This window comes from Peromyscus maniculatus, chromosome 7 (genome assembly GCF_049852395.1).
Source record: "Peromyscus maniculatus bairdii isolate BWxNUB_F1_BW_parent chromosome 7, HU_Pman_BW_mat_3.1, whole genome shotgun sequence".
Classification (NCBI taxonomy): Eukaryota; Metazoa; Chordata; class Mammalia; order Rodentia; family Cricetidae; genus Peromyscus; species Peromyscus maniculatus.
In genome coordinates this window covers 24,682,998-24,701,703 of record NC_134858.1, presented here as the reverse complement: position 1 = coordinate 24,701,703, position 18,706 = coordinate 24,682,998, and the positions used below count along the sequence as shown (strand labels likewise).

Here is an 18,706-nt window from a genome sequence, read left to right as displayed (position 1 = left end):
ACAGTAGTTTAATAACAAATGATCAAGTGGTTTATGAGGATGAATTAAAATCACACACACACACACACACACACACACACACACACACACACACACACACACACACGGCCTTAACAAAGAATGATCCACTTGCAGTTTATTTTTTGGTTTATTTTTTCTTGGTCATCCATATGGGTCTTGACCCATGGCCTCATATCACCTAGTTACGCCTCTCCCCTCTCCCACTCACTGTTAATGAAGATCTCCAATATACTCTCCGATGGGCTGCTAGCAGACAACTCCAGACAATGTGCAAAGCTGGACAGCGCTTTGCTGCGGACAGTAGGTGCCTTGTCTAAGCAACGATCAAATATAATTTCTTGCACGAAGAATTTATGCTTTAGAAACTTCTGATGCTCCAATAATACAGTGTCATCCACCTCTCTTTCAGGCAGCTCTAAGAGAGCTAATGCAACATCAAGAGTGAAAACCCGGTGTGGAATCTGCCAAGGCAGAATCAGAGGAATCCATCAGTAAGAGTCAGAACCAAAGTGAAGAGAGCTCATCTGCATTCAGACCTGGCTGTCATGTGGTGCTCAGAGCCAGGACCCAGGCTTTTTTACAACCCATCTCCTACCTTAGAACTCCGTGAGTATTTGTGAAGCCAGGCGATGAACGCAGCATATTCCTCAGAGGGAAGTTTATTAAGCAGCTGGACCAGGGACTGTGCTGCATAGGTCCGATACTCGGCTTTATCTACCACCTGGAACACATAAGAGAAAACTGACTGGCCACCCACTGCAGAATGACTGAAGCTCATGGTGTAGCTGGAAATTAGCAGGTGTGATTAGCTCAATGATCTTTAAATACCAGATAAACGACTAACAAGTTTTATGCTTTTATACCCTAATGAAAACTAAACTATAACCCTCTGCAGAAAACACAATTTCAGAGACTATGCACAGTAGATATAGTTCAAATTAAAAATCATTTGCTTAAACAGTTCCATAAACTTATGAAATATTAGTAAAAAACTTGAGAATGGAAGCTAGTGAGATGGCTTAGCAATAAAGAGTGCTTACTGCTCTTGCCAAGGATCTGGGTTCAGTTCTCAGCACTCACATAGTGGCTCATAACTATCTCTAACTACAGTTCTAGGGGATCCAGGACTCTTTTCTGGACTCCATAAGCACCAGGCACACACATGTGCACAAATATACATGCAGGTAAAACATGCATATACATTAAAAAAAAAAACTTTTAAGACTAGAACATGATTAGATAATTGATATTAGTTTGTCTTTTAGATAGTAAATATTTTATGTTCTTTTAAAAGTTCTTATCCTTTATAAAGAAATACACTGAAATATTAGGGATGAAACAATATGATGGAATTTGCTTCAGAAGAAAAAAACCAGTGCGCATGTATGTTCAGGATATACACACCAAACAAAACTGATGAATTATGAAAATGTGCTGACTCACACCATCCTTCCTGTTCCTGTACACATCTATCATTTTCCAAAATAAAAATTTTATATTTTAAAGGAACATTTGTTGGCTGGGTATGGTGGTGCTTGCCTTTCATCTCTGCACTCAAGAGACTAGGAGCGAGAGGGTTGTGATTCAAGCCTACCGCCAGCATACAGGAAGACCCTGCCTGCGAACACCCACAAAAAACAAGGAAAAAGCGCACTGTTTAAGAGAGAATCTGTTATTAAAGAGCTCCCTGCGGTGAGGCTCAAGAACAAACGCCGGCACCTATCTTTGTGTGTGCAATACTGACATACGGTAACCACCGAAGTACACAGTACCTTGGCACAGATATGCTGCAGTAAGGTGCCCAGGACTGGGAAGACGCCTTCTTGTAGTTCATCCACAAGTGAGCTGGTTCAAATGAAAACACAAACCTCATTACAATGTACCTATGATGACAATCCAGCAGTCACTTCTGAAGTCTGTGCTCAAACACCAGTATTTGTATGTTTTAGAACCTCAGATATTAAAAACAGTCTACCCACTGGGGGCCGCAAGGTGGCTCAGCAGGTGAAAGCATTTGGCCCACAGGCCTGGCAACCAGAACCCATTTAAACACTGAAAGGTCTGAAGACAGCACTGACCCCACAAAGTGGTTTGCTGATTTCCCCATGTGCTTGTGGCATGGGCAGGAGTGCACGTCGTGCACATATGTGCACACACACACAAACACACATGTAATAATAACTAAAAATTATAAAAACGAATTATTCCTTTTTGATTGGTTTCAGAATAATAAAGATACATTGCAACAGATTAGAAAAACACGCTTCCTAAGCAGTTCCGTAAAGAGTTTTCATTGAGAAGTGGAGTCATTTAGAGAAGGACAAAAATGCAATCTTCATGGGCTCCTTTAACTACAGTAATTTTCATGGTACGATGTAAACTACATCACTTTAGGATGAGCACGTCACCTGGACTCAGTGGCGGCTGGGCCAGCTCAGAGAGGGACTGCTAGTTACTGCAGTGCCCTGGTCTACTCTTTGATTTCATCTTTACATAAACGTTCAGCTGGCAATATGATGAATTATTTATTTAATTTTGCTTTTTCTGAGACAAGGTCTCTCTATGTAACTCTGGTTGTCCTGGAACTCACTGTGTAGACTAGGATGGCCTCGAACTCAGAGATTCGACTCCCTCTGTCTCCCTAGTACACATTAAAGGCATGTGCCATGAATTCTTATGGAAAAAAAATGTCTCTACTTAACACATCCTAGATATTTAATGTTTTAAAATTCTTATCCATGAAGCTAGTCAGTGAGTTGGTTCAGTGGGTAAATCTTTGCCAATAAAGCTTGGTGCCCTGAATTCAATCACCAGGACCCACATGAGGGAAGGAGAGCGCCAATTCCTCCAAACTCTTCTCTGACCTCCTTATGTGTGCTGAGACACACACACACACACACACACACACACACACACACACACACACACACACACACACACACACGGAAAAAGAGGAAAATAATCAGGCAGTGGTGGTTCACGCCTGCAAACCAGCACTCAGGAGGCTGCGGCAGGACTCTCTCGGGGTCCAGGCCAGGCTGGTCTACACAGTGAGTTCTGGTTCAGCTGAGGTAATAGTGAGAGCCTGCAAAACACCAAACCAAACCAACCAACCCTGCCAAGAGACACTCGCTCAGTGACAAGATAATAACGTTATCCAGTGCCAACACCTCCAACCACACTCGGGAAAGAAGCCTGCAGCATGAACACACTGACCCGCACACATTCACTTTACACTGCACACCAGACCCTCAGGGGGAGGGAGGGGGCAAATGGAAGAGACAGCAGATGTACCTGCCCAATAAAGCCAGGAGGGGACTTTTTTTGTTTGTTTGTTTGTTTTTTTGATTTTTCGAGGCAGGGTTTCTCTGTGTAGCTTTGCGCCTTTCCTGGGACTCACTTGGTAGCCCAGGCTGGCCTCGAACTCACAGAGATCCGCCTGCCTCTGCCTCCCGAGTGCTGGGAATAAAGGCGTGCGCCACCACTGCCCGGCTTCAGGAGGGGACTTTTAAGAGAAGCCAAGCAATTCATGGCAGAAACCGCAGACTACCAACTATTTTAAGAAATTCAAAGCACTTACTGTCACCCTTTAGCAGGTACTTTCTGTTGTCGAGGATGGAATAGAAAAGTGAGAACAAAGGAAAATGTGCAAGAAACAGAGAAACGTTTAAGTAGAGAGAAAAAGTGGAAGAGGGGGCAGACTTTCTGTTCCGACAGAAAGGGGGAAGCCGTCCTCTGCTGACGGCACAACTGATGGACTCCGGCTCAAGAACTACAGGTTCACTATGTCCTTAACACCACCCCGACACAGAAGCTGCCAACTGTGACTCAGACACACGGAACAGAATGGCTACGGTGGGTCTGACATCCGATGCCACAAGTGCCAGATACTTTGGTTAGCGCAGGGCCCAGACTATCAAGGAAGAGTGATACAAACTGGAAGTCGAGATGCATGCGCTTTACCTGATAAACTGGACTGCCTGGTTTCTGCAGTTGATGGCTTGTGAGGTTATCGCAAGCGGGGCACAACGGGACCTTTCCCCTACTTCTAACATCAATATTACATTTAGCATTTGGTGGAAAATAGAGCCAATAACCTAGAAGAGAAAATAATGTTTGGCTTAAAGTATGATAGAGAATCCAGTGGCATCAAAGATTTTGCTGCTGAAAACTAGGGCCGTCATACAAAAAAAACATCTGTTTCATCTTGGAAATTTAGTAATAATTTATGGGGCCACCAAATATATTGAGTACTGGGTAAGGAAGGCTAGACAGCAAGCAGAAATAGTGACATTTTATTACCAAAAGAATATCAAGTCCTGAAACGATATAGTAAGTCAAAAGGTATCACAGCCAGTTGCCCATTAGCCACAGAGCATACTGCCAAGACACTTCCCCAGTGATGTCTAAAAGCGTGCCCAGTACCAATCCTGTACCAGTTTTCCTATACAGAAGTAACTATAGTACAACTTAATTTATAAGCCCACATTAAAGCTGGGCAGGCATGCAGTTTGCCTGTAATGCTAGCAGTCAGGTGGACACAAGGGAGCCCCAGGATAAGCTGCTGGCTCAATTAACCACAATATAGATGAACAATGAGATGAATGAGATTTCAAAAGTAAAGCAATTATAATAATACAACATAACAAAAGATATGTGTCCGCTCCCTAAAAATATGACCAGTATTCACTTCTTTTAGCCAGACATAATTTCAGCTAACCAAAGACATATGGAGTATCAAACATCTTTGCATATGTGGTTTGTCCACTTCCGATTCAATTAGGAAATTAGAATACACTTCTCCCCTACCTTATTTCCTTCTCCATGGATTGGGGAGCACAGCAAATACAATCCATAATAGGCCAGCTCTGATATGTGTTTTACTCCACTAAAGTTCCTAAAGAAAAAGGAAAAAACTTGGCTAATGGATTTGATTATAGTAGGAATATTCACCCGCCTGTTAAGCCTTCTCTGTTCATTCATTTATTTTATTTTTGGATGCAGTATCCGTGTGTGTGTGTTACCCAGGCTGCCCCTGAACTTCTTCACTCAAACTACTGAAGGGCCTCTTCCTCCTAAGCAGCTAGCACACATGTGTGCCACATCAGCATTTTCCATAAGCCAAATTTAAATAACTAAATCCTGCTAACATACTAGTTAAAGCAGCACTTCAGATCTGAAAAAAATCATTACATCGTCATGTTGCAAGACTAAGGGCTTACCTGGCTTGTGAAACAAGAAATTTATGAGGAATTGGCTCAAAATTAGTTAATGCAACAAACACCTGGAAGACAAGTACCAAAGAAAAATGAGTTTCTTCTATTCAGTAAATACTAGCTATAACTACATTTCTTTGCAGTTAGCCCCAAGTCTTGGGGGTTTCACTTACCTCTATACAAGTTTGTATAGACTGTGGCTTTTCTTTAAGGGAAAACTTGGGCAGAAGCCTTAAAAAATTCCTTAGAAGATTAAATATGGCATTTCGTATATGAGAGAGGTCCCAGGCAGAAAAATAAATCTCCTCTTCCTCCTCTTCTTCCTCTCCTGAAAATTCATCCACCTGGATCATAGAAAATGTACAAGTGCCTGTGATGTCTCACATGCTTGTCCCATGGTTTCATTTGCCCACATGAAGTCAATGCCAGTCGTCCGTCACTGGGCTCATAAGATGATCTAACTTTGCCCAGGTCCCTATGCTGTTCTAGGTTTCCAAGGCCAGAGTGATCTGCACTAGACTGCATACTACAGTCCCTGTAACTTCTCCATGTGGGGGCGTTTACAGTCTGTATGCAGTCCTGGCAGTCCTGCACTCACCATGTAAACAAAGCTAGTGTGTCACCACCAAGCCCAGCTTGGAAATGTCTCCTTACCTGATCATCCTCTTTCCTAGGTGGTTTTCCTCTTTTTCTGCCCCTCCTATGATTATTCTTAGAACTTCTGGGGTGTTCCTTTTTTCTTTTTTGACTCAAGTTAGATTCCTGAGGCCAGCTCTTCTTCAGAATCTGAATACACTTGTCAAACATCACTGGGTGGAATACCTGATTGATTACGCTACCTAGTCACAAGAAATAGAGAATGTGCAGGTTAGATTTTTTTTTTTTTAAACAAAGCCTTGCTAACTTGAAACTCATATCTCCTCATCCTTTGGAGCGCTGGGATCATAGGCATGCAACTCCATCAGCTTAGGCAAGTTAGGTTTAGTTGTCTCAAAATATGTATATTAGGTAGGAGAGATGGCCTAGTTTGAAAATATGTGCTGTGTTAAGGACCAGAGTTCAGATCCCCAGAATCTACACAAAAGCTGTGCAGGCATAATGGCCTGCCTATAATTCCCCACTCAAGCAGACAGGGTATCCCTAGGACAATCTGTTAGCTAGCTGGACTGACAAAAACTGATGAGCAACCATGAGCTCTGGGGCCAGAGATACCCTGTCTTAATAGAGTGGGGATCTATCAAGGAAGTAATAAGAAATTAACTTCAGGCTTCATACACATGTCTACACAGCTGTCACAAACATGCGCACACAAACCCTGGAATTGCTAGAAGAAAACATCAGGCATCAGCCTACATGATGCAGGTATCGGAAACGACTTCCAGAACAGGACTCCATTTGCCCAAGAAATGAGCCAATAACTGACAAGTGGGACTTTATAGAAAGAACTCAAAACACAAAGAATCAAAAGCAAAAAAAAAAAAAGCAACCACTTCAAAAAATGGGACAGGGACCTGAACAGAGAACTCTCAGGAGAAGAAAAAAATGGCTAAGAACTATCTCAAAAAATGTCCACAGTCCCCAGCAATTAGAGAAATGCAAACCAAACAACTCTGAGATTTCATCTCACCTCAGTCAGGATGGCAAAGCTCACCACCACTACCAAAAACAAAAGCTAGAGAGTATGCAGGCAAAAGGGAACCCTGAATTGTGAACTGGTAGAGCCACTATGGCAATCAGTATGCAGAACTGTCAACCAGCTCAAAATAAAGATGCCACCTGACCCAGCTGTACCACTTCCTAGCAGATGCCAAGGACTCGACACCATACTCCAGCTATCTGCATAGCCACGCTCATTGCTGCTCTCGTCATCATAACTAGGAAATGGAAACAGCCTAAACAAATGCTCTTCAACTGACGGATGGATAATGAAAATGTGGTCTATCTACACATGGAATATATTCAGCTGTAAAGAAAGATGAAATCATGACATTTGCAGGTAAACTAGAAAAGATCATATTGAGTGATAAGCCAGACCCCAAAAAACAAATGCTACATGTTCTCTCTTATCAGAGGCTCCTACTTCCAAATCTTCAGATGTGAATACAGAGCCTGGAGTAACCACAGAAACCAGAAAATAAAAAAAGACCACTGTCAGGGTAGGGGAGTAGGAGAGACAGAGAGGGGATGAGCAGGACACAGTGATCTGATCAGGGAAATGGGAAAAAGGAGGAGGCTCTAACTAGGGAGGGCAGTGGGAGATAAGTACACAAGGAACATAAAAAAAAAAATAAAGATATCTTGAAAAGTAATAAAAAAAAGTCATACTCCCAGATCTGAGGACACTAAAACAAGGGACTTTAACCCTTGTATAAAAATTTGAATAATCATGAACTTTTGTTTCTCTTTGAAGATGGCTATTTACATATAATTATACACATCTTCCTGTATATTTCAAATTATCTCTAGATATCCAACACAGGGTAAAAACTATATAATAATTGTTCTGCTGTATGGGTTAGGAACTAAGAGGAAAGTTTGTGCATGTTCCATATAGACATCATAGACTTAAGAACATACACAGTATCAACAATGTAACATTTTCTTTTCAAGTATTTTCCCCATCCAGTTGGCTGCATACAGATGTGGAACCTATAAACATGGAGGGCCAGATGTAGACATACCTGGTATTTCCAGTAGCAAAAAATAGAGCCCAGCAGCATGAAGGCCATATTCTCGATGCTGCGCACTGGCACCTTTTTTATGTGCTTCCTGGACAAAGTGACAGAATAACGCCACCAGTGCATTATTGGAAATATTATTCTCAGTGAAGAAGGTCCAGATGCTCTGGGAGGGGAGTGCAAATCACAAAAGCCAGTAGTTAGATGACCTGGAAAAAAGCTTACTGATGTTTACAAGGAGCTAGCCCCTCAGGAGGGAAATATAAGGAGTGTAACTCATTTCAGAGACTGCTTAGCATGTACAAGTCTTAGGCTCCATGGATCCTTAGCAATACACACATGCACACACACACACACACACACACACACACACACACACACACACACGCACATGCACACGTACACGCATACGCACACATACCCAGGTACACGTATGAGCACATACACACAGTCTAACTACTACTTATAAATGTCTGCCGGTGTTCTGGTCTGACTCTGAACCAACACCACGGCTCTGTGTGTTGAGTGTTTGTTCCCCAGCTGCTGGTACCATACTGTGAGGCTGTCGAAGCTTTAAGGGGTAGGGGCTGGCTGGCAGAAGGTCACTAGCGGCAGGCTTTTGAGGATTATGGCCCAGCTACGGTTTGTAGCCAGCTCTGCTTAAGTCCATAATGATGAGAGAAATACCCTGGTTTGCATTCTGTTGCTGTGTTACGCATCATGACCAAAAGGAACCTGTGGGGAGCGGAGGGCTTATTTTGTTTATGCTTCTAGGTCACACTCCAGCACTGAGGGAAATCAGAGCTGGAACAGGAGTAGAAACTGAAGCAGAAGTCTTGGAGGAATGTTGCCTACTGGCTAGCTCTCTGCCCTCTCCTCAGCTAGCTTCTTATACAGCCCAGGACTACCCTACCTGGTTATGGTACCAGCCACAGGGGAATAAGCCCTCCTCCATAAATTAACAATCCTGACAAGCCCACAGCATCGGTTCGCTCCTAAGTCCATTCCGTGTATGCACAACCTCAACAGGCCTAGAGCATCTTTCAAAAGGCTAACAAAGGCTAACAAAATCCAGGAACCCAGGCTGCCTGTTTCTGCCTTCCTTCAGAAGAAGGGCAAAAACCAGGGCACATGGCCCACATCTTTAATCCCTGCACTCTTGAGGCAGAGGCAGGTGGATCTCTGAGTTTGAGGTCAGCATGGTCTTCACAGTGAGGAGTTCCAGGATAGCCAGAGCTAAATAGTGAGAGCCTCCTCAAAACAAAAACAACAACAGTAACACAAAAGACAGGGTAAGGGGTAGGCAGGCTGCAGGGCCGCCTCACTGCACAGCAGACTGCTTCACAGACTACTCTGGGTATGGTGGCCTATGTCTATCTATAATCTCAGTTCTTGGGAGGCTGCAGCAGAAAGTCCAAGGCCAGCCTGGAGTGCACAGCAAGACCCTGCTGGAGAAGGAAAAGGGGAGGAGAAATCCTTTTGGACGCTCCTGTCCTTGACAGTTACACTCTGCTCCAGATGCAGTGGGCACCTCCCTCTGACTGCACCATCTGGTCACCAGAGCTCTGCTAGTTCCATCACCCCAGCTGAGGTGGCTTCATGGCTGCTGTCTAGTCTGCAGGGTCTGGATTCCCATCACTGACGACTACCCTGTGGCCTTATTCAATACCTCACCCTTCCTACCATGTCCTCTTCCTGCCCTAGCTAGTATTACGCTTGTCTCAGGCCTACTCACACCTTGATCTGGAACACTTTGCTCTTATCTTCTGACCTGCATTTCTAACGACCAGTCACACCTTTCAAGGATCTTCAGATATAATCTCCCATGGTCAGCATCCTCCTCCTAGTTCTGGTGCTGCATTGGGGTTTTACTGGCAGTACCGGGGACTGAACCTAAGGCCTCATGCATGCTGGGCAAGCATTGTGCCATGGAACTAAGCTAGCCCTTCTTTCTTTTCTCATTCCTAATTTGGCAATTTACAACATGCCTTAGACACATGGCAAAGACTTCTTAGTTCTAAAACCTCTATTAATTGTATCTAAAAAAATTTCCAGGCTGGAGAGATGGCTCAGCAGTTAAGAGCACTGGCTGTTCTTCCAAAGGTCCTGAGTTCAATTCCCAGCAACCACATGGTGGCTCCCAATCATCTGTAATGAGATCTGGCGCCCTCTACTGGCCTGCAGGCAGAACACTGCATACATAATAAATAAATCTTGAAAAAAAAAAAATTCCTAGCTGGGCGGTGGTGGCACACGCCTTTAATCCCAGCACTCGGGAGGCAGAGCCAGGCGGATCTCTGTGAGTTCCAGGACAGCCTGCTCTACAGAGCAGATCCAGCACAGGCACCAAAACTATACAGAGAAACCCTGCCTCAAAAAAAAAAAAAAAAAAAAAAAAATCCTGTTTTTAGCTTTCCTTATCCATTTCCACAACTAAACTCCAAACCACACCATGAGCACTCAGCACATACTTCCAGCATTCTCCCAGAGGATCTCCTGGTGCAGATTTCCCCACTGTAGTCTGTCTATGGGCAAGAACATTTGTTTTAAAACAGATCTATTCATGCCGTGAGTTAATATATGCATGCTACTTAAAACAGAACCTCATATATAATCATGCCTTATTAAATTTACCAAACTCCACAAGTGAAGCCCATTTATGCTGGCTAGTTTTATATTACCTTGACACAAGCTAGGGTCACTTGGAAAGTGGACACTTCAACTGAAAAACTGTCTCCACCAGACCGGCCTGTGGACAAGCCTATGGGGCATTTTCTTGATGACTGATGTTGGAGGGCCCAGTTGGCTGTGGGCTGTGCCATCCCTGGGCTGCTAGTCCTGATGCTATAATGCTATAAGGCAGGCAGAGCAAACCATGGAGCAAGCCAGTAAGCAACACTCCTCTATGGCTTCTGCTCCAGGTTCCTGCCCCGACTTTCCTCAGTGACAGACTGAAATAAACTTCCCAAATTGCTTTTGTTCATGGTGCTTTATTTCAGCAAAAGAGACCTCAGTAGGACAGCATTTAAAATGACCTGGAATCTGTTCTCAGTCTAACTTACTGTCCGGTGTCTTAAAAATGTTTTAAAAATTCTGAATGCCATTCATAGCGCACTGTCCTAATTCTCACCATTCCTTACATATTGCCACTGTGCCTCAACCTTAACCCTGTCTTCTAAAGTACTCACTGGAATGCTCAGTATCCCTCTAAAGGCATGTTTACTTGGATGATTTACTCTTGAGCAGTCCTATCTGGCCTGGAACTTCAAATCACAGAGATTCACCTGCCTCTGCCTCCCAAACACTGGGATTAGAGCTGTGTGCATGATCACATCTGGCCTGTATTAAGACTTTCTTACTCTGTTTCTTAGCCTTTTGGGTTTTTTCTTTTTCTCCCTTAAAAACTTCATTAAATTACATTTGTGTGTGTGTGTGTGTGTGTGTGTGTGTGTGTGTGTGTGTGTGAACACTTGTGACTGTATCACACACATGTGGAGGGCAGAGGACACCTGCAGGAGTTGGTTCTCTTTCTATCCCACGGGTCCTGAGAATCAAACTCAGGTCGTCATGTATGGTAGCAAGTACCTTTGCCTGCCAAACACTGAGTATCCAGCCCTCTTGCCGGTCCTTTCGGTATCTGAGACAAGATCTTCTCTATAACCCAAGCTGACCTTAAATTTGCAGCAACTATCAATCCCCTGCCTCATCCTCCCAAGTACTGGGATTACAGGTGTGTGCCACAATGACTGCTTCTTATCTATCTATCTATCTATCTATCTATCTATCTATCTATCTATCATATCTATCTATTCATTCATTCATTTGTTTCTTTTTAAAGACAGGTTCTCACTATGTGGCTCTGGCTGTCTTGGAACTCACTATGTAGAAGAGGCTGGCCTCAAACTCTATTGCTGGGATTAAAGGTGTGCATCATCACGCCCTGCTGACCTTCTTTCTTAAAAGAAGTTAATGATCTCAATATCAACAAGCACAAGAAGGCTGGAGAGATGCCTTAGTGGGCCTAGCACTTGGCTCACAAAGCATGAGGCCTGAGCTTGGACTCTCAGATAGCAGAGATAAGCAGATCCCTGAAGATCACCGGCCAGCTAGCCTAGCCTACTTGGAAAACTTCCAAGTTAGTGGAGCCCACTAACTCAAAGAAAAGTGGAAGGCATCTGAGAGGCAAGACTAAGCTGTTCTCTGACACCTGCAACGTCCACCAGCACAGGATGCAGAGCACAGTGTTACGGCCATGTGTAAATCACCTTACTACTTTAATACAAGCTTTAATACAAGCTTTCTTTCTTTTTTTTTTCTTTTCTTTCTTTTTTTTTTTTTTTTGAGACAGGGTTTCTTTGTGTATCTGTGGCTGTCCTGGAATTCACTCTGTAGACCATGCTGGCCTTGACCTCATAGATCCACCTCCCTCTGCCTCCCTAAGTGCTGGGATTAAAGGTATGCACCACCACCAGCCGGTTAATACAAGCTTTCTTAAAGTTCAGGCCTGCCTGGGCTGCTATTAAACTTTCAGTGGCCTTTTCGCTTGGTTTGTCTGGTAACCCTTCCTTTTCTGTTTCACCTTCAACCCGATATTGTAAAAGAGCGGTCATGTCTTGAAAACAAAAATCACAACCAGAACCTCCAACATTTGGAGCAAAGCTTCTAAGACAGCCCAACGAACAGAGCATAGTTTTCACATTACCTACCCAAGAAAATTCTTTTTAATTTAAACTATAATGACCCTCATCCTCTGTAGCACATAAAAGCAGGTCGTTTGATTATTTATTTATCTTTTTACCTCTAAGGATCCACTTTCTTCTGTAGCAAAGGGCAAAAGGCTTCCATAGAGTTTTGTGAAGGCATCTGTTCCAGTCTCTAGGATCTCTGCTACTATGCTGGGATCCAAAGGCTCAGTCTCTGTGAAGTCCAGTTCCCATACTGAGTTCACCCATTCTTTAAGAGAAAATAGAGTAAAATTAATAAATGCTCTCAAGCAAGTAAATAACAATCACCTTTAAATGCCAGGTGTATTCTAGATACATTCACAGATACGACTACAGTCATACAGGTGTTATATGTAACAAAAGGAAAGCCATAAAGATTAAGAAAACCTTTTTTAATGTAAGCATAGTGGTAGGGAATAATCCAGGTTCTTGGAAGTCTGATACAGGAGGATTACCACAAATTCAAAGCCTACCTAGAGCCACACAGTGAATTCCAGAACAGAGCTGCTCAGCAAGACCCTGTCTCAAAAATCCAAAGCCAGTCATGATGGCGAACACCTTTAATGACAGCACTCGGGAGGCAGAAGCCGGCAGATCTCTGTGAGTTTTAGGCCAGCCTGGTCTACAAAGCAAGTTCCAGGACAGCCAGGACTACACAGAGAAACCCCGTCTCAAACCAAAAACAAAACAAAACAAAACAAAAAACCACCACACCACCAACAACAAAAACCAGAAGAAAAACAAAGAAAAGATAATCTCTTTTTACAATCACAAAGGACAACTGACAACTAACTAGGTTAATCATCTAAAAATATCAAAGAGGGCTGAAGAGCACTGGCTGCTCTCGCAGAGGATCCAGGTTCCAGTCTCAGCACCTACACAGCGGTTCACAATCATCCCTAACCCCAGTCTCAGGGGATCTGACACCCTCTTCCGGCCTCTGTAGGCACCAGGCATGAATGTGGTACATAGACATATATGCAAGCAAAATACTCATTCACATAAAATAAAAATAAATCTAAAAATATCAAGAAAACATTTTTTTAGATGTTAACAGTTCCAGGAAATAAAACAGTTCTTGAACAAACTTAGTGATCAAGTTTTCTTGTAAGTTTTGCACAAAAAAGACCCAAGCATCAACTGAGCTCTTCAGCCACTTCTCTGTGAAAATTTCATAAGCAAGGTAATAAACCCAAATAAAACATACAGCATTTCACTGGGCCCCCGGACAATAAAACCTTGGGCCAAAACAGAGAAACCACTTCCCACAATGTTTAAACTAACAGAGACAAGCCAGGCTCATACAAAAGTACTCAGTGACTCCCAAGCACACCAATGAGAGGAATATGTGACTTAGAGAGAGCAAACAGCCTTCCAGTGGTGTTCCTCACCAGGCTTCTCAACCCAAACTCAACCCATTTTTTCTAACCAGATATTCCCCAACCCCATCTAAAATTAGGACCAGATGAGTTTGTGGCTATCTCAAATTATTAGTCAGGTATATCTTCAAAGTAATATTCTTTGTAAGTCCATCATCATTTAGGAGGAAATTGAACAGAGCATAATATAAAGACAGAATTAAGAGATGAGAGGTCTCTTCTTCACTTCATGGTTCTCAGTATCACATTATACTCAGCAATTTGTCTCCTTAGAGTACAATCTGTCCATCATCATCTTCTGTAAATTGGAAGTTTCAGTAGCTCAAGTTCCTTTGCACAGTATTCCTTCTAAACACCTGCAAACTGTCTGAGAGAAGACCTAACGGGGCTGGGAATGCAGCTCAGTTGGTGGTGAAGCCACAGCTACAAGCAAAATAGGACCCAACATTCAGAAAACTGAAGGATATAACCATACCTTCTGTGAACTCGCAGAAATGTTTCAATGCTCATTACAGGCATCACAGGCGAGAAAGAATCTTTCCCTGTCTGCTCTGCTTGAGATAGCTCAATACTGTCACTAGATCAGGTCAAATTTGGAAGGCAATGACTGGCCCTGATTTTAGAATCTTCCTAAAATTATTGGTGTGACTTAAGTCATATCATTTCTAGTTTCTCGTGTCTACCACTTCATCTCTAAGATGTAATAACACCTATCAATTACATAAAAAGTGCTTTGTTGTTGGTGTTGGTGGGTTTTAGTTTGTTGTTGTTTGGTTTTGAGACAGGGTTTCTCTGTGAAGCCCTGGCTGTCCTGGAACTCACTCTGTAGACCTGGCTGGTCTCACATTCCGAGATCCGCCTGCCTCTGCCTGCTGAGTGCTGGGATTAAAGGCGTGGGCCACCACACTCAGCCTAAGAGAAGTGGTTTATTGGAAAAATTTGGGATAGAAAACAGGTAAAGTTCCCCCTCAAAGGGGTGGTGATGGTGAACATGAGCAAGGTACATGACATACACATAGGAGAAGGTCTTGATAAAACTCACCCTTTTGTAAACGAATACATATCTACTAACAAAACAACAACAAAACCCAAAAGGGCTGGAGAGATGACTCGGTAGTTAGAGCACTGGCTGCTCATCGAGAGGACCCAGCACCCACACAGCAGTTCACAATTCTCTGTCACGCCAGTCTTAGGGGATCTAACACCCTCTGCTGGCCTCTGTGGGCAGCAGGCACGCACGTGGTACACAGACATATGTGCAGGCAAAACAGCTGTACACATAAAAATAAAAATTAAAAAAAAAGAAAAATACTCTGGTGTCAGGTAACCTAGTTCCTAAAAATGACTCTGCTCATATTTAATTTTAGACTGTCATCGAATCATTTAATTTCCCCATATAAACCAAACCACTCCTTATCTTACTTCTTAGCTGTCAAATGGAGACAACTCCTGTTTTGCTGACCTAAGACTGAAGTGGAAAGATACCCCTCAACAAACATTTTAAGAAAATACTTGATAAAGCCCTTTTAAGTTCTAGATTATAAGATGAATACCCACAATGATCAACATGCTACAATATTGCAAAAACAGTTTATCCTACAAGAAATGTTACTGAGTTTTGAGTCATAAAGTACAAAGCTAGTGTGTTAACTTGTCCACTAAGGCACAGCTAATCTACTCATCACTGGCACTCCATAATTTTTGTGAAAGACCAAAAAATGCACTAGCCACAAATAAAACCCTCACTGAACAAACAACTATCATTTCTTTAATAATGCGTGAGTGTCGATACAGTAAGAGATACGTGTGCACAGCACTGACAGGAAACAGGAAATAGGACTGGTAGAGAAGGGAAAGATGGAGGGAGGATGGCTTCTTAACTGGACCTGAACAGGGGGGTGCATGAGGGAAAAGAATGTGGGAAGACGGAGAACACGGGCTAACGAAGAGCGGGGGCAAAGGAAACAGAACAGTCCCAACCTGAGGGTCTGAGCTGAGAGGGTCAGAGTCAGCATCAGCATCTGTTCACACACACCAGGTACTAAGTTCCTCTGTACAAAAATCCCACTGACATTATAAACTACATTTGACAGATGAGGAAACTGAGGCTCATCAAGGTTAAACAATATGTCCAATGGCAGCTCAAACAACAACAAACTAACCGAAAAGCACCCCGATGCCAAAGGTAACATGTTAGAAAGCAGACAGAGAGAACAGGGGAAGTTGTGTTGCATGAGGGCCAGCCCCGGCACAAGGTGGGGGGGGGGCGGTAGAGCTGACTCTTACCTGCTCACCACTACATACAGCCTGCTTCCTGGCCTGACAGCCTCATGGGCAGCACCTCTCTGTCTGTCACACATGGCTACCGAAAGGGCCCCAAGTCCCAAGCAACTCCACCCCGAATACTTACTGCGATGGGAACATGTAAACAGTGTATGCTCGGGAAGGGGTAATTACCCACTCTTTGAACAAGATTAAAACTTTCTCACATGCACTACTCTATCATTAATGCCTTCTGCAAACCGTGGGCTGGGCTCTTACAGCCTTCCAGAGGCTCACAAGCACTGGATTTGGCTCCCTGTCATTTCTTCCCCAAGGAATTCTCACTCGACACAGATCTTACGCTTGCTTTCCCCATCGTCTGTTTCCCTCCTTTTCATTCCCTCCTGAGGGTTTCAGCACCTTTCCTATCTGATTTACATGTCCCCTGTGTATATGCCAGGCTGTCATTATGACCCACCACAGCCTCTCCTGTCTCTAAAAGATCACGCCTTACTGTGGGGTCAGCAAAGACACCGAAGTCCCACACCAGACCTGCGGTCTCTGCTGAATTTCTTCCTCACCGACCCCATGAACACAATGCCTATATGGCCCAAAGACCTGGGCATCAGACACTTCCCTGATCCTCAATTTCTTCGGTTAATTCCTTATATTTTCATCTTCCTGGCCCTGATAGTTAGGGAGACTTGGGCCAGTGTCAGCCAAGTGTGCCCACCGGCTTGTAAGAGGCAGTCTATCAGGAACCATTTCCTTTGTATCACCTCAGGTTATGCAGCCCTTGTCTCAAGGAGGGAGGTGCAATTATATTTCTCAGTTTCTACGCTTCAGGGCACTCAGGCTGATCCCATCTGCTTCCATGTCCCGTAGCCTCACAAGCCAGGCTGTGAAAGGCTCTTTCATTTCTTAACTAAGTCCTTACCAACTGAAGCAGTTTAGAGGCAGTGTGTCCCCTAAGCAACAGGTTCTTATGCTAGGCCATTTTTAAGGCCTCCGTTTTCATGCTGAATTATGGGTCACCCTTGCCCCGCTTCTTCTGTACTAAAAATTAAACCAGAGTAACATTGTTTACCACTTCTCCCTTATTCTCTCCCTCCTCTCTGGTTTTTCCCACAGGTTCCAAGGTTTGGATGCCAGGAGGGGCTCTCTACCTCAGATTCCATTATGCCCCACTGCCGTCCATTCAAAGCAGCAAGCCAATACCTCCATCTCATCACCTCTCCCCACACTTCCTGAGTCATACATAAGCTAACGTGGAGGGCGGCGTCACATGTGTCCGTCGTCCCCCCCCACCCCCATGCAGTTTTTTCTGGGTAGATGGCATGGCTTCAATGGCAAGGACCAAAAAGCTGCTGCCTTAGCCGGCCTGTAACCCAGTTTCCAATGTGCTGTTTTCAAACACCGCACTATATTCTCTAGTTCATTCTCCATTTTCAGGGCATCCCCACCACCATAGCCTGCTTGTATGGCGAACTCCATCCAAAAGGCATTGTACTCCATAGCACACAGGGCAGTGGTTCTCAATCTGTGGTCCTCAACGGGGACGGGTCAAACAGCCCTTTCCCAGAGGTCACATGTCAGATATCCTGCATAGCAGGTATTTACATTACAGTTCATAACAGTAGCAAAATTACAGTTACTAAATAGCAACAAAATAATCTTGTAGTTGTGGGTCACCACGACATAAAGAACTGTATTAAAGGGACGCAGCCTTAGGAAGGTTGAGAACCACTCACACAGAGGAAGACAGCCACTCTAGGATTCCTCTCACGCATACTTCCACGTTCAGCTTGCCCTCAGGTACATATCTTATCACCAGATTGTAAGGGCGCTAACAACCAAAGAAAAGATTCCACCTAAGCCCAGCACTGTGAGCCAATGTGTTTGTTTACTGGAGTTACCTCCAGAGGCATAGACGATTCTCAGGCAGCCGAGTTACCTAAAAGCCACGCCGTGGCACAAGTGAACGCCACTGCACTCCATTGCTACCCCACCTGCTGCATATCCTAGCACGCCCTCTTGCTCGGGACCACATGCAGCTGGGTCAGGGTTATATCAAGCTGGGAAGGGCAAAGGGAGGAATGGCTGGAACTTCTCCTAGGGGTCTACTGACATCCTCCTCCCTTTCTACCCCTGCAACAGTCTCCTGTGGATAATTACAACTGCTCTGATGTCAAGACAGCAGAGGCCATGCCTGCAGGACAGACCTCCACAACTCCTCTTCCACGGTAGGCCAATGATCTGGTCATCTGTCAAAGACCCAGAGAACTGAGACATGCAAACCGGTACCTTCAAAGGGGTAATGCAGGGCATACAGGTGTCAGTGACAGCATCAGAAAGCAGTGAGGATTATCCTGCAATTGCCCAGGCTGGCTATGAGGACCTGGGCCTGGACAGCAGCAGTAGGGCTG

At 44.0% G+C, this 18,706-nt stretch overlaps 1 protein-coding gene across 2 annotated transcripts in view; it reads right to left on the bottom strand.

The window, feature by feature from the left end:
• The window catches only part of Ncapd3 (non-SMC condensin II complex subunit D3), a 78,180-nt gene that overhangs the window by 58,442 nt on the left and 1,032 nt on the right, over positions 1-18,706 (bottom strand). For both annotated transcript variants that reach the window (XM_076575908.1, XM_076575907.1), the window contains exons 2-11: positions 12,714-12,868; positions 7,919-8,081; positions 5,892-6,076; positions 5,411-5,581; positions 5,244-5,305; positions 4,831-4,918; positions 3,985-4,118; positions 1,794-1,866; positions 617-742; positions 230-482 (exon numbers count right to left, since the gene is read on the bottom strand). In XM_076575908.1, the coding sequence (XP_076432023.1) occupies positions 230-482; positions 617-742; positions 1,794-1,866; positions 3,985-4,118; positions 4,831-4,918; positions 5,244-5,305; positions 5,411-5,581; positions 5,892-6,076; positions 7,919-8,081; positions 12,714-12,868 (1,410 nt within the window). The remainder of the gene's footprint in view (positions 1-229; positions 483-616; positions 743-1,793; positions 1,867-3,984; positions 4,119-4,830; positions 4,919-5,243; positions 5,306-5,410; positions 5,582-5,891; positions 6,077-7,918; positions 8,082-12,713; positions 12,869-18,706) is intronic.